Source organism: Balaenoptera acutorostrata, chromosome 3 (genome assembly GCF_949987535.1).
Source record: "Balaenoptera acutorostrata chromosome 3, mBalAcu1.1, whole genome shotgun sequence".
Taxonomy (NCBI): Eukaryota; Metazoa; Chordata; class Mammalia; order Artiodactyla; family Balaenopteridae; genus Balaenoptera; species Balaenoptera acutorostrata.
The window spans coordinates 3917208-3938430 of NC_080066.1; the positions used below are offsets into that span (position 1 = coordinate 3917208).

Below are 21223 nucleotides of genomic sequence, written 5' to 3' on the forward strand. Positions count from 1 at the left end.
AAAAAAATCTTTAAAACTACAACTCCATCGACAAGATGAGATGCTTAAGAGCGAGGCAGCAATGCAGGCACTGACGCTGCAAGAGGAACAGTAATAGACTCACTTCTCCCGTTCCCAGCGCGGCTCCCTCTTTGAGTTCAACAGTATTTAGAATCCTGTATAATATCTGAACTGCTAAAGTTTTAATTTTTTTCTCCAGGGGCCTATAGCTGAATTCCCTTAAGTTAAAGCTACACATGATATCAGTCCATTGTTACATACTTTATAGAGCACGAAGAGAAAAGCTTTAGGTTTCTGGAATGTTCACACACATGAAAGAATGAAGCATTATCCTAAAGCAACCTGCAGGTATCTATTCTCTAAGTATACAGGAAGATCCAGTAAAATTTAAGGGAAAATTGAAAACAATTAGATGCAACAGAAAAAAACTGATAAACCCATTTAACTTTATCACATATACAGGGGAAGGAAATGATTAAAAAGAAAATTATACGGTTATTAAAGATTTTCTTCAGCTATACTTTTGGTAATACTACTGTTCCATGTTCACCTTTTAATATTCTTTGGCAAACACAAATCAAGTAAGTTTTACAGTATCAATGCTTACTTAAGTAGTATGGCAAAACAATTTACATTAAAAAAATCACTGTAAGAGCCTTAGGATAGTTATATGACTTTATTTTAAGAGGTAGAGAAGATGAGGAATTGACAGAACAAGCCAATTTTCTACGTCTAGTCTCAAAAGAATTTTAAACAACTTAAAAATCTTTATCAGGGAAACATATTACAAGTTTATACTATTAAAATCTCTACACTCACACCAATATATAAGTCCTCCTTCGTACTGAAAAATTCTTCATTTTGATTTTTAAGACTATAAAAGCAGAGAGAAACTGACTCTTCATGATATAGACTCTGAAATTAATGGGATTATAAATAATCTGTTAGGTAGACCTCAAGAGTAAGTTAGATTATCTTCTACTTGATTTCTGAAATGTTATTATTTTTCTTATGAGCTGAAAGACTTCCGCTTCGCAGAAGTACTTTATTTCTAACCACAAAGTAAGTTAGTTTATGGAACCTTTTCTGAAGGTCTTTAAGAATAAGAAGCACATTTTCATAGTTATTAGGTTTAACTGTAGCCTTACAGATAATTAGGGGGACAGAACCAACATCTTTATAAAAATCTGTATGACAATTTTAACAGTGAATTTCTATAATCTACATGCCTCAAACAACAGATATTTGCTTTAAAATAGAAAACTAAAATTTGAGGAATATTTTAAGTAGATGGCGTTTATTTTAGACACATTGCACAATGTAGGCGTAATGCTAAAGTAGGTATTACCTGAAAATGTTTCCAAAATTATTAAAATAATCCTTACACAAACGTTGTTCTTTGAAAAATTAGTTTCCCTCTTACAAATTATTCTGAATGACTGTGTAAGCAGAGAAAGCTTGTATATCTATTGACTTGCTGGGTTACTTTAAAGCAGTCTAAGTAAAAGACCAGAAAAGTGTCCAAATATAAAACACTATCAATTTATGGTCCATTTTCTTTTTTTTATTATTTGAAACATAATAGTTGAATCTTGGTTGGTAGTTCACAAAGTGTATCCAGGAAACAAATGTCATATATTAAATAGCAATAAACATCTTACGTATGTGGAAATGTTTAAATGAAGACACACGTACAATCAGGACTCAAATAAATACTTAAACCTAGATTGTTAAAAAATACTATTTTAAGAGGAAAGGACTTTCAGCTGTTAGTATAATAGAGCACATATTCCAAAAACTGATGAACCCGGTGCTTCTACAGAAACGCACGTCATAATGAATGAACATACCGAAGTGCGCTGAGCCACTGCTGCTTTTACTCTGCGCAGAGGCGCTGCATGTCTGGGTCCCGGGTTGTGCTGCTCTTGTTCGACTTACATTCCGATACCATTTTCTACAGGAGACTCCATCACTGTCACTGTCACGTAGGGATGGTGTCCGAGGCCTAAAATGCCGCCATCTACATGATTTGATATTGACTAGTATCTGACTGAGGTCTTTAGAGAAAGATTTGTCCGAGGTATTTGTTTCTGAGGTATTGGCAATCTGACTGACTGGAGAATGTTGTGGTGAGGAAAGCATTTCCAAATCCAGATGGCGAAACATGCTGTCATAGTCCGAGTGAGCTCTGTCCAGTAAGACCCTGTTAAAAATAAGGCACAGACAGACATGTAAAACAGCTACTCCCCCAAGTCCCCAAAAGCCACCTCATCCTGAATATTTAAGAGCTATAAATTTGATGATTTCGTTATTTGGCTCTATGGGCTAAAATCTCAATTTCTGTTAAGGTTCTTTCACTTTATAATGATTCGATTAAAGAAGAAAGTAATCCGCCTTAAAGAATAAGGTATACTATCCATCTTACAACAGCTAGAGTCTTCTAACAGTTCTACGGTTGGCTTTACTGTCACAATACAAGAGAATTTGGTTTTTCACTTCCATTATAAAGCACCAAAACATTCATGAAATATTGCTAACATATCTGTTCTTTATTTAAGCAAAAACTTCATTTTTTTTTTTTTTTTTTTGGAGAGGGTAGGTGGGAGAAAAGCAGTAAAAGGTATGTGATCTTTGGATATTTACACTATTTAAATTTTTTATAGACAAAATATTTGAAGCTACCACTTGAGAGGATATATTTTCATTTTATTTATATAAACTTTATAAATGATTCCATCTTAAGATGTTAACACTGACTCATGCTAGTATCGAATAAAATATAGCCCATGTAGAGGATTTTCACTACTATGATGTCAACATAATGATGGGGTTGAAAAAGCGCTCAATAAAATGTATTTTAGTGACTGGATAATTCTAAACTAATGGTGAAGTGATCATAACTGCCCTCAAGATTCAAAAATGAAAAGAAACGTGTACAAGTCATTAACTGACCGTAAATTATACCCTTAGCTTTCTTCCTCAAAGCACCCTGATCATTCATCTGTTTTGCCTTTTAATTTCTTTTCACTAATATTATACGAGTGTCTTTCTTTTCCTTCGCTTTCATGTGTTCTGCAACTCCTCCCCCCTCCCACACACAACTTCTCACATAAAGGCATCCAGAGTATGAAGGGCTCTATCAGGTCTCAACAAAGGCAGGCGTCCTGACAAGCTGATGTCAAGATCAGGTCCTGCATGGACCCTGGAGCCTTTCCACTAACGAGTTAACTCAGTGTACCAGTTATATGACATTTCTTAGCTTAGTTAATCCTTTTTCTCAATATCTCCCAGAACTCCTAAAACGATTTTTTGTAATCCTGATTTACACTTGCCTTCATCTATCTCTGAGGCTTTCGATCTTGGAAAGAAAAGCAGATCCATTAGGGAACCATTAGTTATGCATTAAAAGCTACGGTTGTATAAGAAACAGGTAATAAAGTGGTGAAGTACCTCAGTCAAAAAAATCAGTTAAGAATAGCAGACAGGAACAAAACGAGCTCTTTAGAAGGATCACCTCACTTTAAGCTTTAGATGCCATCGCCCACCAGCTAAAACATCCCTCTGCTAGGAACACAGAAACGCCTTACCTTCCACCGCGCCCAACCCGTCTCCGCGCAAATCCGATACACCGCTGGGGCACGCTCAGGGTGGTCAAGCAGTAGCGGTATCGCGCGTCCCCTAACCCTCCGTCGCTAGGACTGGTCCAAGGCCAGTTGCCAGTTTGGTCTAAGTGAGGCTTAAAAAGAAAAATCTGAATTATTTTTTGTTTTGTCAGCTCCAGGTAAACAGTTTGTTACTTAAAAAGAGAAGCGGAAACTTACAGCATAGTACTGACAGCCTGCCTTCCTACGGAAAGCAAAAGGACCATCGGGATCATTCTCTTCCTCAGCCTCCGAAGAGCCAGACAGAACCTTGAAATAAAAGGAAGTGAGTGAGAACATGTGCCTTCCTCCATTCCTCCTCTGCGTTCATGAGAAATCAGAAATCCTTCCACTCACCTGGGAGAGAGGTTCTTCGTCCGAGCTGGGAAAGTCATACTGGTTCAGGTCTTTAGCGTTGAAGACGGGCAGCGTGGCGGGGCCGGCCTGTTGAGGGGCAGCAGCAGCGGACGGAGGTAAGACTTTGGGCTTCTTCTCATATTTACGTTTAGGTCGGGTAAGGTCGGCCTTATCTGGCTGCAATACAGTCACGAATTACACACTAGCAACCATGTTCAACAAACTGAAAGTCTGGGGGGAGTTTTAAAAAAAAGTTTACTGCTAAAATGAAGGCATTCCCACTCCTAAGAGATACAAGACCCTTGGCATTTTGTCATCTTCTATTGTAAAGTCTTAGAGGTCGGTCTCTGTGAAAACAGGAATATGTTTCTGCAACCTACACATAATCATAATCAAGTAAAAGAAGAGAACAGAAGTTCTCCAGCTGCTGAAATCCTTTAACAACAATGAGTCTTTACTGCTGGCTCCTGTATCTGTTTCTTAATTTTCTATGAAAATTCTAGGAGAGAATTTTTAAAAAGGGATGTCTAGTCTTTATTCTAAAGAATTAACAAATCAATATTGGGAAAGTAATAATGAAAACATATACACAAAGCAAACTTCAGATAACTGTGAACATAGTGAAAAATAAATCCATAATGCTGAGATATTAAAAAAAATAAAGAGTAGTAAGGACTTGCTAGCTGAACAATGAAAGTGAATTGTGAGCAGTTTTAGAGGATAAAGATATGAAATCATTAAATAGGGAAACAACACGGGAATAAAACACAGAGGCAACAGTGACAGAGCAATGAACACAGTGCATGTCAGAAATATGTATGGCAGGTGAGGGCAGAGGCTAGGAGAGGTATGAATTTGAGGTACAGGCAACAGGCAAGAAAGATCAGAGGCAGAAATGATATTTGTTAGGAAGAAAAAGATCATGGCAGGTATCACGGTTGACATAAATATTTATACCAAGTTTTATGCAGTTTATGGCATTACGGTTTTTAAAGAAAAGTTAATTATTAAACTATAAGGTATCTCTCTTTACAAGTTCTATTCCTATATCCACAGGCCAGTCTTAAATCAAAAGCTGGCTTTCACGGTAGGGTTTATATACATATTTTTTCTATTTCACTCTGAATCTAGTGATAAAATACCACTCAACATGATCAGCTACTACTGCCCACAGAAATTTTTATCACCTTATTAGCTTTAAACTCCTTCACGTCCATGGCTTCCTGGTGTTTGAACTGGCCGCTGTTGGTGAGGGCGACGACGGGGATGGAGTAAGCAGGTTTCATGGGCTGTCTCTGCGCCATGACCTCAGACACGATCTCGCCACTGTAGTCACCCAGACTATACCTGAAACGGCAAAGGAAGGAAGTCGAAAAAGTTAGTTCAGGAAGTACTCATCCTCGTGACGACTACTAACTGAGCTATAACTATAAACCCTGATTAGACCTAAGGTAACATTGCAGGTAAACTACTTGCTGAATGCTCATTAAAACTAAAGATTACATAATTCCTATTGTTTCTTTCTTTTGCTTTTTGGCTTATAGCTGTATCTTGGCACCATGAATAGATAACTGTGGGAAAGAAAACAAAGGTTTAAATTTTAACACCAGCAATTTTGGTGAAAGATTTGGTGGAGATGTTGAAATTCATGCCTAAAATGGTGCTGAGGAACTTTCTGCTAATTTGAGTTGCCTGGGCTATAAAACTAACTTTTCTGAAATGAATCACAATAAATTGATCAGTGGTTTTCTTCGGGAACAGGGGCTACGAAATAGGGGAGTGAGGCTTGAAGTTTTCACTGTGCTCCCGCTAAAGGATTACCTGAGTGGTAAGATTATGGGCCTCGCCCTCTCCCCTTCTTATACTTCCCTGTTAAAAAGCCCAGTTAAGTGTTAAGAAAAAATTCAGTAGCATCTAGTAAATAAAATAAAAACTTTAGAAGTAACAAATGTTCTCTCCCTCACAGCCCTGCACACAACTCAAGTAAGGGCAAAAGAATATGATTTCAAAATGTAAATACCTGGCATAACTTAATAACTTAATTTTATTGAACCCAGTCACTTTAAAAGTGAAAATAAAGAGAAGAACGTATGTAAAATTATACAAAGCACACCATAGTACATATTTCAGTAGTCTCTATTATTAAAAGAATATATTTCTGGAGTTACAGATAATTGCTTAGGACACAAATTAACTCTACACAAAATTCTAATGGTATCACGCTACTAATGCTATTAAAATATACTTTACCTCTTTTCCATAATTTCCAGTGTTAAATGCAATAGCTCTCTTTTACTCTTTTCCCTTCTTTTTATCATCTCTAGAATAGTCACAGCCCGACTCAGATCTCGACGCAGCTTAAGCATTTTTTCATAAGAGGCTTCATCATTTTTGCGATTCTGCAAATAGGAATTTGCTTTGTTTATGTCAATAAGCATTTCTGACTACTGGCATTCTGAGTATAGCTAGTGATATATAAGAATATATATATTTGAAGGGTGAGATTAGAATTTAAAGACACTGAAAGGGAACATGGACTACCAGGAAATCAATTCTGAATATGGTTTTTAATGGATTAACATTAAAGTGTATCATTAATAACTCTAATGAATTTTAAGGCTGACATTTTAAATTAATATTTTTCATTACAATATATAGAAAGTCTGTCGAAACACAAATTAAAACACAGCCTTCAGATACTGAGATACTCGTAATTATAAACAAATTTTCTTACATCAAAAAAAATTACAAAAAAATTTCCCCAGGTTCTCTTACTTTTCGAGTCTGCATTTTTTCAGTGCGTCTTCTAAAAGCCACGTAAGGATCATTTGTGCTGGAACCGTCTCGCTTCTCTTGTTTTACTGACGGGATAAGAGATGGCCCTCGACAGTTTTTCCTCTTTTTAATCCAGTATTCATAAACTTCTCTAATTAATTCATCGTCTTCTTTTAGCAGTAGTTTGGCTTCCTGCAGACTGACTGGCTAAATGTAAAATCACTATGTCATTTTCACATAATACAAATAAAAGCCTCAAAAGTACTTCTAAAGTTAAATGAAAATAATCAAAATAACAGCATTAACAACAGACATGCTGAGTACCCTGTACATGTCAGACCATGAGCTAGATGCTTTATATAAATTATCTAATTTTCGCAACAATCCTGCAATGCTTATCCATCTATTTTACAGATGGGGAGAGAGAGGCACAGAGAAATTGAAACATACTGAATATTACACAGGCCAGTAATGGGCAGAGATAAGATATGAATTCATGCTTGTCCACAGCCTGCTCGCTTACCCTCTCCCCAGCATTACACTGTTTCCATATGGAAGAGATATTTATATAGACATACACACACACTTAATATATATACAATGAAGCTGTACCTGCTGACCACTGCCTTTTTCTAGACGGTCAATCATCTCCTCAAATTGCAGTGGGCAGATGTCCATTTTCTTCTTCAGTTTATTCACAAATACTTCATCTTCAGAATCCAAATCATAATCGGGCTGTTCAGCATCCAAACTAAAAGCTGACAGAAGAAACCATAAGCAATCGTTTACTGTGTGAATACATGGACAAAACCTCTCACAGATGTCTGGATAATCTCTAAAGAAATAGGAAAGATTTTTGAAAGATTTTGTTTTCAGACTCACAAACAATCTAAGCTTCCCACACTTAAAGTTTAAGAAACAAGGGACTTCCCTGGTGGCGCAGTGGTTAAGAATCCGCCTGCCAATGCAGGGGACACGGGTTCGAGCCCTGGTCCCAGAAGATCCCACATGCCGCGGAGCAGCTAAGCCCGTGCGCCACGACTACGGAGCCTGCACTCTAGAGCCCGTGAGCTACAACTACTGAGCCCGCGAGCCACAACTACTGAGCCCGCGAGCCACAACTACTGAGCCCGCGAGCCACAACTACTGAGCCCACGAGCCACAACTACTGAAGCCCGCACACTTAGAGCTCGTGCTCCGCAACAAAAGAAGCCACTGCAATGAGAAGCCTGTGCACCGCAACGAAGAGTAGCCCCCGCTCGCCACAACTAGAGAAAGCCCACGCACAGCAACGAAGACCCAACGCAGCCAAAAATAAATAAACAAATTAATAAATTTATTTAAAAAAACACACAAAAAAAACACACAAAAAAGCCTTTTCTAGGTCACTCCCCTTCTTACTTTACAATCTTATTTGTTAAGCATTCGAATGTGCTTGATCTCCCAGAGAGGAAGCATTGTGTCTTATCCATCTCTGTACATCAGTGCAGAGGCAGTAAACATGTTCATCTTGTACGCCAACTCTGCACGCGGTACTCTACTGAAAAGCATTTGGATTTTGACTCTATTCAAGTGGGAAAAAACCCTGAAAACATCTGCAGTCAGCGTGGTGACGTCTGTGACAGGAACAGGTCGGGGGGGACTCTGTCTGTCCAACATGTGCCACCCTGCTTCAAGACTAACATAGTACCTGGCCCACAGGAACCCAACGAATATTTGTGGAACTGTAACGCTATGCTTCATTTTCATTTTGACCTGTATCACACTTCTGTAACGTTCCTAGTTAAAATAAACGAATATTCAGATCCTTCATAAAAATCTCTATAACGTTACCCTCTCTGCACCCATGTTCCCTGCACCATCGGCCCTTCAATGATTTTCCACCATCTAATTCTGTTTGCTGTTGCTATGTAAACAGAGATTTTGGAGATGACCAAGTGGTTTAAAACCGCTGGATTAAACACACTTGTTGTTTTGTCCCTAACCAAAAAAATCCACATCTGTGGAGTAACCACTAGCCATGTGTGACCAATTAGATTTAAATTAACTTAATGCAAAATTCAGTAGCCACATTTCAAGTGCTAAGTATTACATGTGGCTAGTGGTTACTGCTGCTACCAGATGCTACAGATTATAAAAACATTTCCATCATCATTGAAAGTTCTATTAAAGAGGGGTGATCCAATAATCCAGAAAGCCAAACTGATAGGAACCAACTATCAATGTTCTGCCTCCTTAAGGGTGTATTTTATACATGTTTAGGGTCTCGTTTATACATTGCTTTGGCACCCTCTGCTATAAAATTTATTTTTCTTTAAAGCAAATCACATTTACAAAGCTTAACGATTCATAAAAATGAAACAAGCCTGCCTAGTATCACTTTACTTATGCATTATCAAAATACACTTGACATACTTCTGGCATAGCTTATATCATCAGTGACAAGTCACATCCAACAAATTAAGGAACAGAATGGAGACGGGAAAGGAAGAGTCCCACCCTAGGGAGCTCCATGTCTTTGCGACTGAAGCTAGCAAGTACCTGAGAGGCTGCTCTTGCCTCTGCCAGAAGCTTTTCTTTAGTTAATGCAAACACATCTAAGACCTTCACATATGAGGAGAACCAAATCTTGTTCAGATATAAAATATTAAAACCCTAGAGAAACACTAACATGTAAAAACTCACTTTAGGATTTCATTTGACCAAAAAACCACAGCCAATGATTGAAGTGCAATTTGGCTTCAGCCAAATGTCCAACTGACAGCTCAGCTGCAGCTGATAAAGATGTAACATATGTATCATGGTTCTAGAAACAGGAGTATTTTCAAATTTCCTGGGCCATGTTACTGAGCGCAGAACACAAGCCCTAAAGAGAAACAGGCAAATGAGTTGCCTCTTCTAATTGAGTTCTACCAATTACAGTGAGCCCTAGTTAGCCAATGATTGTTAAAACAAGGGGAGCCATACTGCAGAAGCTGACTCCGTTTAAAACATTCTGCTAGAGATAAACCCAGATATGTATATGGCTAAACAAAATACAGTATTCTATAAAGACGGAGAAGAAAATTCTACAGAAAATAAACCTCATAAAAAGAACACAACAGTAGACGTAAATTGATTATATTATTTTAAAGGAGAAACAAAGCGGTACAAACCCCTGTGCTCAGAGTCCAGTAGCAGAGGTGAAATGCATATAAATGTCTACGTAACAAATGCCATATTACGGCTCAGACTAAGTGTGCACAGGTGGGTATGTCCGTAACTCCAAGCAGCATTTTTAAATTACAGGCAGCAAAGAGTGAAAGGGTATTTGGGTCCACAAAATGGCCCAAAATGTAGACTGGGAACAGAATATAACTCCTGATGGAAAGGCAGGCACACTATTCAAGGCTGAGGAGAAACTTCCCAGAGCAGGGGTGGCACACAGGTTTCCGCTCAAGCACTAGCTCCCTGTGACTGGTAACATCTACTTGCAAACACCCTGGAATAAATTCTGGGCAGCAGAAAAGACCATCGTAACAGTGGTATTTACTGTGGGGTGGTAGGTATTTGACATCCTTGCTTGGACCTAAGAAGACAAAAGCGATCACTGGCTAGCTAGATCATGAAATTCTTCAACTTCTTTATACTTACAAACTACAGAGTCACTTCTAGAATGTACCTGGGGAGAGTAAACAGAGAATCCCAGATCTGAAAGATTTGAAATCCTACATATGAAGTCCTCTGTAGATAAAGTTCTGCTGTATCTGCATGGTTGGTTGATGCTATGTATTTTATCTGTGAGAAAGCAGAACCAGGAGAATAATGGGGAAAGGGAAGGAGAAAATGTAATGTTTCAGATTCAGGGCATAAAGAAAGGATACATCTGTTCTGAGAGGTAACAAAAAAAGGAGGCTCTACAAGGATCTATTTTTTTAAAATCTTTTAATTTATAAATAAATTCAAACTTATAAAAGCCTCCAAATAAAAACAGCACAAGGGACACCTGCATATCCTGTACCCAGATTCACCTGCTGTTAAAATTGTACTCCATTTGCTTTATCACTTGCATGTGTGTGTCCTCTCCCCTCTCCATGTGTATATACACACACACACCGCACACATACACACATCCCACACAGACTATTTTTTTTGAGCCACCAGAGGGTAAATTACCTTCATAATGGCTCTTTCCTGCTAAATACTTCAGAGTGTGTTTCCACATAATCACAGTACACTCATCAACTTTATATTCCACTTTTGCCAGCTGATCCAATAATTCATAACATTTCCCACTACAGTACAGGACACTCTGGGATCAGATATTATTTTTGCTGCCGTCTCTTTAGCCTCCTTTACTTTGGAACATTTCCACAGCCTTTCGCTGTCTTTTAGGACACTGACGATGTCTGTTTCAGGAGTACTACCATTCCCACTACTAGCAGGTCGCTCACTCTGCGTCTGTGGGATTTTCCCCACTGTGATTAGCTTATACTCTCTCAGCTGCCACACCACTCGACTTTATTCTTAGTCCTTCCCAGGGTCTCACACCTAGAGGCACACGATGTTCATCTGTTTCTCCTAAGTGGTGATAACTTTGGCCACCAGTCAAGATATTGCCCCATTACCCCACCGTATAACTGCCGCCCCCGCCTGCCGCCGTAACTAGTGAGCAGTTTGTGGGGAGAGTTTAAGGCCACGGAAATGTCCTGCCCTCATGAGAATTTCCCCTTATAGCGAGCACACACTGGCGATTCTTGTGCGGCTCAATCTCGGTCGCGCTTAGTGCGAAGATGATTCTCCAGCGCTCCCTTCCCACAGCACCGTTCAGCTCTTGGCATTCTGTACTGTAAAACCACAAGACTACACTTCTCCCCCATTTAGCACGGCTTATTACCAGTATGGACTCATGAATTCCTACTTTTTCCATGTTTATAAGTCGTTCTTGTACCCAATTATTCCACTGCTTAAAATGTCCCCAAATTAGCCAGTGGAAACTCCTATGTCCCCCTGTGATATGCCTCTGCCATTTTTGTGAGTTCTTAATTTCTGGCATAACAAGATGTTCCAGCTTTATCTTGTACTTACCCTGCCCCAACCCTGGGATCAGCCATTTCTCTGCGTATTCTTGGCCCTATTTAGTGGGGAACAGATCAGGGAATAGGTGCTAGGTGTGCTTATTGCTACTGAATATTTTTCGCTTCTTGGCTCTACCAGTGGACAGAACTGGAAATGCACAGATCTGTATCTATACACACACATATACACATATTCAAATATACACCAAGACTGCCTGTTAAAAAACGATTTCTTTTGAGGATTAACAGGAGAACCTTGAGACCCAAGCGCAAGGGGAAGGGGGAGACAGAATTGTTCCTGCCTATTCTGGTCAGAACTGTTTTTGTCCTTTCTGCCAGCATGAATAGGAAAGGAGAAGTCCTAGCTGTACAATCCAGAAGCCTTCCAGATCACCAATCAAAAGAGAAACAACATTAAGACACTTTGGAGCAGGAGATGTTGACTAGCACTCTGAAATAGTTTAGAAAGTAACCACAGTTTGGAACTATAAGAAGGGGATGATGGTTTTAATACAGGTTTCTTCCTTTACAGCTCTGACAGGAGAAAATTATGCTCTCTTTCCTAAGCCTGTTAAAGACAAGAAAAACGTTGAGATTTTCCAAATAAATGTTCAATGAAATGTTAACAGATAACATGTAATGAATATATTTGGAAAATGCTGGGTTAAAACTTTCTTTTTTAACTGCAAGATTCCCAGAGCCTATAAGTAATGTGCATTGTAACTCTGGGGGGTGGAAGGAGAATATAACAGGCAATAATTCTCAAACGTGTTTATCATTACTTTTTTAGGCAATAATAATTACCATCTTAAAAACTCCAAGGAGCAGTTTGTGTAAATTAGTTTAAGAGTTTTACAAAATAGAAATTATGAGAATTGAAATGAACCGGTCTACATACATAACTCAAGGCAATGTACCCTTCATAAGCAACTTGTTAGACCACCTGGCATTCAAGATTCAATTTTAATTTTGCAGAAATTTAAAGTATAACTTGCCTTTTCTTGTGTATTGTAGTATACTAAAAGCCAATACCAATTTTTAAAGAATTAACATCAATTTTACACAATTTCTTCCAGAAAATAAGAGGGAACACTTCCCAACTTGTTTTATGAGGCCAGTATTACCCTGATACCAAAACCTGACAAGGCAGAGCACACACACACACACAAAAGACTACCAACCAATATCTTTCACGAATTTAGATGCAAAACTCCTCAATAAAATCCCACGCAACAATGTATGAAAAAAATAATACCCCACAGCCAAGTGGGATTTATTCCAGGTATGCAAGGCTGGTTCAATATTTGAAAACCAACCAATGCAACCTATCATATCAAAGGCTAAAGAAGGAAAAAACAAAAAATCACATGGCCTTATCGATGCAGAAAAAGCATTTGACAAATTCAAGTCATGATACAAACTCCCAGTACCCTAGGAATACAGGGGAACTTCCTCAATCTCACAGAAGCAACTACAAAAAAAAAAACACCCTACAGGTGACATAATACTTAATGGTGAAAGACTAAATTCTTTCCCTCTAAGATCAGGAACAAGGCAAGGATGTCTGCTCTCACCATTCTTATTTTAAAATCATATTCAAGTTCTAACCACTATACTAAGGCAAGAAAGAGCAATTAAAGACATACAGGTTGGAAAGGAAAAACAAAACCATTTCTATTTGCAGACTACGACATGATTTTCCATTCAGAAAATCCCAAAGAATCTGCAAACATCTCCTAGAACTAACATGTAATTTCAGTTAAGGCCACAGGACATAAGCTCAACATACAATTAAGCTGCATTTCTGTATACAGACAATGAAAAAGTGGAAACCAAAATCAAAAGTGCAATACCGTTTTCAATTGTTCCAAAGAAAACAGGTATAACTCTAAAAAAAAAAAGTACTAAAAAACCATGGCTCTCTATGATGAAAATTATAAAGTGTCAACTTTATAAAAGAAATCAAAGAAGACCTAAATACTTGGAGGGTCACACGGTGGTGACGGACTGGAAGACTCACACAGAAAAGATGTCAGTTCTCCCCACAACGATCTATAGGGTTAAACACAGTTCCTATCAAAACCTCAGCAGGCTTCTTTGCAGATACAAACTTGTAATATTTACAGGGAAAAGCCCTAGAATACCCAAAACAATCTTGAAGGAGAAAAATAAAGGAGGAAGTACTCTCCCTGATGTTAAGGGTTATCATATAGCTGCAGTAATCAGGACAGTGGTACTGTCTTGGGAAAAACACAGAAATCAGTGGAATAGAATACAGAAGCCAGAAATAGAGACACATCAACATGCATAATTAATTTCTGGCCAAGAAGCAAAAGCAATCAATGGAGGAGGGATCACTTTTTCAATAAATGGTGCTGGAACAATTAGATACTCAGAATGGGGGCAGGGGGAATACCGTGACCTAAACCTCACACTCAAAATTGATCACACACTTAAATGTAAAAGGTAGGGACTCCCCTGGTGGTGCAGTGGTTAAGAATCCGCCTGCCAATGCAGGGGACACGGGTTCGAGCCCTGGTCCGGGAAGATCCCACATGCCGAGGAGCAACTAAGCCCGTGAGCCACAACTACTGAGCCTGCGCTCTAGAGCCCACGAGCCACAACTACTGAGCCCACGTGCCACAACTACTGAAGCCCATGCACCTAGAGCCCGTGCTCCACAACAAGAGACGCCACCGCAGTGAGAAGCCTGCACACCGCAAAGAAGAGTGGCCGGGCTTCCCTGGTGGCGCAGTGGTTGAGAATCTGCCTGCTAATGCAGGGGACACGGGTTCGAGCCCTGGTCTGGGAGGATCCCACATGCCACGGAGCGGCTGGGCCCGTGAGCCACGGTTGCTGAGCCTGCGCGTCTGGAGCCTGTGCCCCGCGACGGGAGGGGCCGCGATAGAGAGAGGCACGCGCACCGCGATGAAGAGCGGTCCCCGCACCGCGATGAAGAGTGGCCCCCGCTTGCCGCAACTGGAGAAAGCCCTCGCACGAACCGAAGACCCAACACAGCCAAAAATAAATAAATAAATAAATAAATAAATAAGAAAATCCTTTAAAAAAAAAAAAAAAAAAGAAGAGTGGCCCCCGCTCGCTGCAACTAAACGAAGACCCAACGCGGCCAAAAATAAATAAATTTTAAAAAATGTAAAATGTAAAACTGTGAAACTTCTGGAACAGGTCATAGGAGAAAATCTTTGGACCCCAAGCAAAACAAAGAGTATTCTTAGAGTTGATACCAAAATCATGATCTGTAAGAGGAAAATTGGTAAATGGATCTCATCAAAATTAAAAACTTCTGCTCTGTGAAAAACTGTTAAGAGAATGCAAAGACAAATTATATACTGGGAGAAAATATTTCCAGATCACATATGACAAAGGCGTCTGTCTAGGATACATAAACAAAACAAAATCCTCAAAACTCAACATTAAACAATCTAATTAGAAAATGGGTAAAAGACCTGTGCAATGATTTCACCAAATAGGATATATAGATGGCAAACACATGAGAAGACGTTTAACATATTAGCCATTTAGAGAAACACAAATTTAAAGTACAATGAGATATCACTGCACACCTATTAGAATGGCTAAAATTAAAAAGTGATAACCTCAAGTGCTGGCAAGGATACAGGAGAAACTGGATCACACATACACTGCTGATGATCATGTAAAACAGTACCGCTACTCTGGGATACAGCGTAGACGTTCTTGTCAAACTAAAAATGGATGACCCAGCAACTACTCTTACGGTATTTAAGCCAGAGAAATAAAAATTTACGTTCACTCAAAAATCTGTACATGAACACTCATAGCAGCTTTATTTGGAATATCAATAGTTAAAATCTGGACACTACCCAAATGTCTTTCAGTGGGTGAGCAGTGAGACATGCAGTGCACGTGGATCACGGAAGACTGCTCAGCAAGAGGAAAGAAGGATGACTGATACATGCAACAGCTTGGATGAACGCCAAGGAGGCTATGCTAAGAGGAAACAGTCAATCTCAAAAGGATATATACTGCATGATTCCATCTCTGTTACCTTCATCAGCAAACATAATTACAGAGATGGAGAACAGATTAGTGGTTGCCAGGGGCTAGGGGTGCATTTAAAGGAGCAACAAGATGGAGTCTTGTGGTGATGGTACAATTGAGTATCTTAACTGTGGTGGTGATTATACAAGGCTTCACATGTTCTGTGAATCTATAATCATCCAAGACAAAATGTTAAAAGAAATCCAAAGGCAGCTAACACTAATTTAGCTTATTAACATTCTAATGTAATACATCTTTCCAAATTTGTACTGATGCAAAAAATTTTTTCCCAAATAATTTACAATTGTGCTCCCATTTTATTACTATTATTTGATTACAATGTCAGCAAAGTCAATTCCTTTTTAAATACAGTCCCTTTTGACTCTTCTGACCACAATTTAATCCACGAGCTACGAATAAAATGTGGTTTGTGAATTTTGGTCATCAATAAGCAACTATTTGTAAAACATGCATTCGAATTTTTTTTTCTGATAGTAATGATAATGTAAATTGATTAATGTAATTTTATCTTGCTCAATGCTGCTTTAACCTAAAAGCCTGTATTCGTGAGATAATAGAGCCTGTGGCTGTGGAATGCAATGTGGTTCTAGTTAACACGTACAGGAAGGATCAGCTCTGGAACTTTCACACTGACATGATTTTCCAGAGAACTAATTTTTATGTCCTAATATTGGTCAAAATTGTTTACAATGTCTGTGTCTTACATGTTATTAAACATGTGAGTGGGCAAGAAAACACATGCCACTTGTTTGGTTCACTTCAAAGTAGCCTTTAATAAATTGGAAAAATTTCTTTTTTTTCTAAAGGAAGTCGGTAAGATTAGGTACAAGTCAGAGGTAAAGATGAAAAAACATTACAAGTTAAAAATATCAAATGCCAATACAGAACTGGTAAGAGTTAATACAGGCATTATGTTTACTTTTAGTTTTCATATCCAAGAAATAGTTAAAAAAAAAAAAAAAAGCTTAGAATCCAGGGCAGGAACTAGATCATATGGAGAGAGGTTAAATGAGTCAGAAAAGTAGTTATTAAGTTGGAAACTGGTTAAAGCTAGTTTCTCTATGTCCGTAGAAAGAACAATAAAAACAAAACAGATTTATATTGTCCTGAGAAAAAGCTGAGGCAAGCCCCTGGAAAAACCTCTTGATCATAAAGGTCAGCAAGACCACAATGAAAGCTGTAGCAATTTTACCTTAGTAACCTTTCAATTATGTGTTTAAGTTGTCCACTACTTGGGGACTGAGTGAATGAAATATATTCGCCTAAGTCTACCAGCTCTCAGCTGTTCATCATCTAATGTGATTAGCTATCCAAGGATCACTTCCAATGAAGAGCCTATCAGTACCAAGTGAGACAAGTTACCAATTAAAAACGTTAAATTTTTAAAAATTAGGGGAATTCTCTGGCGGTCCGGTGGTAAGGACTCAGCACTTTCACTGCCAAGGGTCCGGGTTCGATCCCTGGTTAGGGAACTAAGATCCCACAAGCCGTGCAGCTTGGCCAAAAAAGAAAAAAATTAGTAGAAACACAGACGGGGTTGGCAAACTACAGCCCGTAGGCCAATACTGGGTTGCCATCTATTTTAGTCAATAGAGTTTTATTGGAACACAGAGTAAAATAGCTGTGACAGAGACTGAATGACCCACAAAGCCTGAAATACTTACAGAAAAGGTTTGCTGACTTCTGACTTCTATTAAGAAATTCTTTAAGGCAATTAACATTACTATTACTGAAGAGTAAGAAAATGATTTCTACATCTAAGGTATATTTTTTATCCTACTCATCTCCAGTAGCATAAGGTCCCATGTTGAGATGAAGCTAAAAATCTAGGATGAAAATGCTATCTTTTCTGTCAGGCAGAGAGCTCAAGCACAATTATAAAAGGTGAAAATGGGCTCTAATAACTCAAACTGGTTCCGGTCAGTGAAAATGGGTACTGAAAATGGCCCCGAACTGATAAAAACCTGTCGAGAGTTACAGAAGAAGAGACTGCAAAGTACAGCTACCAAAAGAGGAATTACTTACGCTGTATGTGAATGAGCTGCTTTGGCATCCTGAACTCCCCGGGGTAAATGGACTCGTAGTACGCGATGTTGCTCTCCGCCTCCGGGACTGGAATAACCATGTTGTCCCTCTTCTCGCCATACACCTGCTGTGCCGAGATGGCCCGCTGAAGATGGTGTTCCTGAGGAGAGGGAAAAGGACGTAAGCTACGTTTTAAAAAACCAGCAAACAGAACATACAGCCTCAGGAAGAGGTGTTCATTTGTTTTTAAAATAGAGGGATTTTAGTAGCCTTGCAAGGATGCTAACAATACAGTTGTGGTAAAAACATTTTGAATAGAAACAAGAGTTGGTTAGATACACTGTATATTTCCGCAATTTAAGGTACTACACTGAAATTGAGAGTTAAATTATACAAAAGATTCCGAAAACTGACAAAACTGTTATTAAAGTTTGCATCTTACAGGGACTTCCCTGGTGGTGCAGTGGTTAAGAATCTGCCCGCCAATGCAGGGGACACGGGTTCGAGCCCTGGTCCGGGAAGATCCCACATGCCTCGGAGCAACTAAGCCCGTGCACCACAACTATTGAGCCTGCACTCTAGAGCCCGAGAGCCACAACTACTGAGCCCACATAACACAACTACTGAAGCCTGTGAACCTAGAACCCATGCTCCGCAACAAGAGAAGCCACCGCAGTGAGAAGCCCGCACACCAGGCTTCCCTGGTGGCGCAGTGGTTGGGAGTTTGCCCGTCAAAGCAGCGGACACGAGCTCGAGCCCTGTTCCGGGAAGATCCCACATGTTGTGGAGCAACTAAGCCCGTGCACCACGACTACTGAGCGCACGTGCCACAAATACTGAAGCCCGCGCGCCTAGAGCCCGTGCTCCGCAACAAGAGAAGCCACCGCAATGAGAAGCGCGCGCACCACAACGAAGAGTAGCCCCCGCTCGCAGCAACTAGAGAAAGCCCACGCGCAGCGACGAAGACCCAACGCGGCCAAAAATAAATAAATTAATTAATTAATTTTTTTAAAAAAAATTTGCATTCTACAGATGAGACTTTTTTAAAAAGAGGGTTAAAACATTTGAACGTATTGTATGACGAAAGCAGGCTATGTATAAAAAATATTTTATCGATTCTAATTGCTTATTCATACAGTGTTTCATAAATGTCATACAAATCAACTAATATGATCATTCCAAAGAAGGGTACAGATTACTGTCTCCATTTTTCATTCACGAAGCTGACACAGATTCAAACCTGGTCTTTGTCTCGAGTAATAACCTTTCTTCTGAATTTCCAGAGCCCTTTTTGAACGGTAGTAAAGTATAGGGATTGAAGGCAAAGGCTCCAGAGTTTGTGACTCCTGGCAAGACACTTCATTCTTCTAAATCTGTTTCCTCCAGGAAAAGAAAAATAGAATCTTCCACGGATGGTTGGAGATTTAAGTAAGATAAATGTGTATTAAATGTTTAGTACAATGCCTGGCATGTTACAGGTGCTCAAAATAAGCTTTGGTTGAGTTGACACACAGAAAGATTTTTACCAGCTGCCACAGAAAAATATCTGTTCTCAACCCACCCCATCATCACTGAATTTTGGTAAACATTTCATTAAATTTAAGCTAGTTTTTAAAATACTGTATATAAAATACAAGTTGAGGGATGAAAAACATTCCAACAGTATGAAAACAAAAAATTCCAGCCTTCATAAGTAGCCTCTGTTAATTTTATATATACGTATATATCAATTCACAGCTAGGATTCTGCTGCGCAACATACAGCACTTTATCCCTAGGGCGTTGGTCCCTCGACATACCTTGGAGATTTCTCCATCCTGATACTTTCACTACCATTTTTGCAACAGCTGCATTGTATTCCACTATGTGGATGTACCGTAACTTATTTAACCAGACACGAATTGATAGGGAAAGAACCCTGGAAGCAACTTAAATGCCTATCCTTCTCCCTGAACGCTGCAAAAACCAATCCTGTACTACTATATATATGAGACACCTTTGTGAGCCCGTGAAAGCATCTGTAGGACAAGAGACGGAAGCGCTCAAAGGGTATATGAAGTTACAGCACATATTCCTACCACTCCTTGTAGTAACTCCTTAACATCTGTTTTCAATTTTAAAATGACCCATCTTGTTATTTTAGGTTAATTTCTTTACAATGAGTTTTTCTTCCCTTACGTGTTGCTGTTTGCTCATTTTCAAAAGTGCTGCTTTTCTTTTTCTCATTGATGTTTTTTAAATATGTGGATTATTTTCCTTTTCAATATTAAGGAAATTAGCCCCCATGTAATAAAATTGACAACTATTTTCCTAAAGTTTGACTCCTGACTTTGTTTATAGAGTATTTTTTCCACGCAGGAAAGTTCTATTAGTCAAATTTATTAACCTTTTCCTTTATGATTCTGTCACCCTTAGTAACAGGTATAAATCGTATAGTCACAAACTAGGGTGTGTAAACAAAACCTTTCATTTTTATAACTCATCTTTGATTCAGGCTGCCTTGTGGCTCCTGGGAGCTGGTAGAAACTCAGTGTGAAGGGGCGGGAGGGGTGACTCCGAAAGCCTGTGGGCATGTGTACTGGCCCTTGTGCCCTCTGACACAGGGTGCTTCTGAGCCCCAGCTGGGAAATCAATCACAGGTGTACTCTTCTCCTCTCAGATACCCTCAAAGAGCGAGAGAAATTTTCTGTGACCTACGCCCCCTACTTACATCAAACTCAAGGAGGCAGCGGGGGAGCGGGGAGCGAGGCACACTACATTCTTCATTTGCATTTTGTCCTGAATCCATTAGCATTTCTCTGTGTAGGTGAACATGTGAGAGACGGTTTATCTATTTTTGTGTATAAGGAGAGATAGCAAGCCACCTCAAAGGGTATGTGAACGTCATGCATAAAATCACCTATTCCCCTTAATGACTAAAAATGTCCCTTTCTCAGAAATTCCACTTGCACTTGGGAGTATTTCCAAGTTCTTTTGCCCTCCTCTACTCAACTGCCTCCTATGCTAGTATTTAATGTGTTTTTAAAAGTGCAGCCTCAGACTACATTTTATTATCTAGTGCTGACCAGATACTAAATTCACTCCTCACAATTCTTTTTCAGAAATTTCCTGGCTACTTCATTCATTTCTCTAGATGAACCACAATGAAAATTACTTTCTAGGTGTGAAGTGGGACCACTAGGGGCTTTAGATTTTTTATAGGCACTGTGGTATGGTGGTTAAGAACATGATTTGTAATCAGAATCAGGATTTGTAATCATGATTTGTAATTTGCTCTGGATTTGAATGTTGGCTCCACGGTTTACTA

At 39.2% G+C, this 21223-nt stretch overlaps 1 protein-coding gene across 4 annotated transcripts in view; it reads right to left on the minus strand.

The window, feature by feature from the left end:
* Positions 1-21223, minus strand: part of EPC1 (enhancer of polycomb homolog 1) — a 95490-nt gene that overhangs the window by 10900 nt on the left and 63367 nt on the right. For all 4 annotated transcript variants that reach the window (XR_009007530.1, XM_007196399.3, XM_007196397.2 and 1 more), the window contains exons 2-10: positions 17918-18077; positions 7386-7531; positions 6774-6980; positions 6249-6397; positions 5186-5345; positions 3999-4175; positions 3822-3911; positions 3588-3736; positions 1851-2203 (exon numbers count right to left, since the gene is read on the minus strand). Coding sequence is in view for 3 of the 4 variants with exons in the window: in XM_007196399.3 (XP_007196461.1) it covers positions 1851-2203; positions 3588-3736; positions 3822-3911; positions 3999-4175; positions 5186-5345; positions 6249-6397; positions 6774-6980; positions 7386-7531; positions 17918-18077 (1591 nt within the window). In the remaining variant the exon portion in view is untranslated. The remainder of the gene's footprint in view (positions 1-1850; positions 2204-3587; positions 3737-3821; positions 3912-3998; positions 4176-5185; positions 5346-6248; positions 6398-6773; positions 6981-7385; positions 7532-17917; positions 18078-21223) is intronic.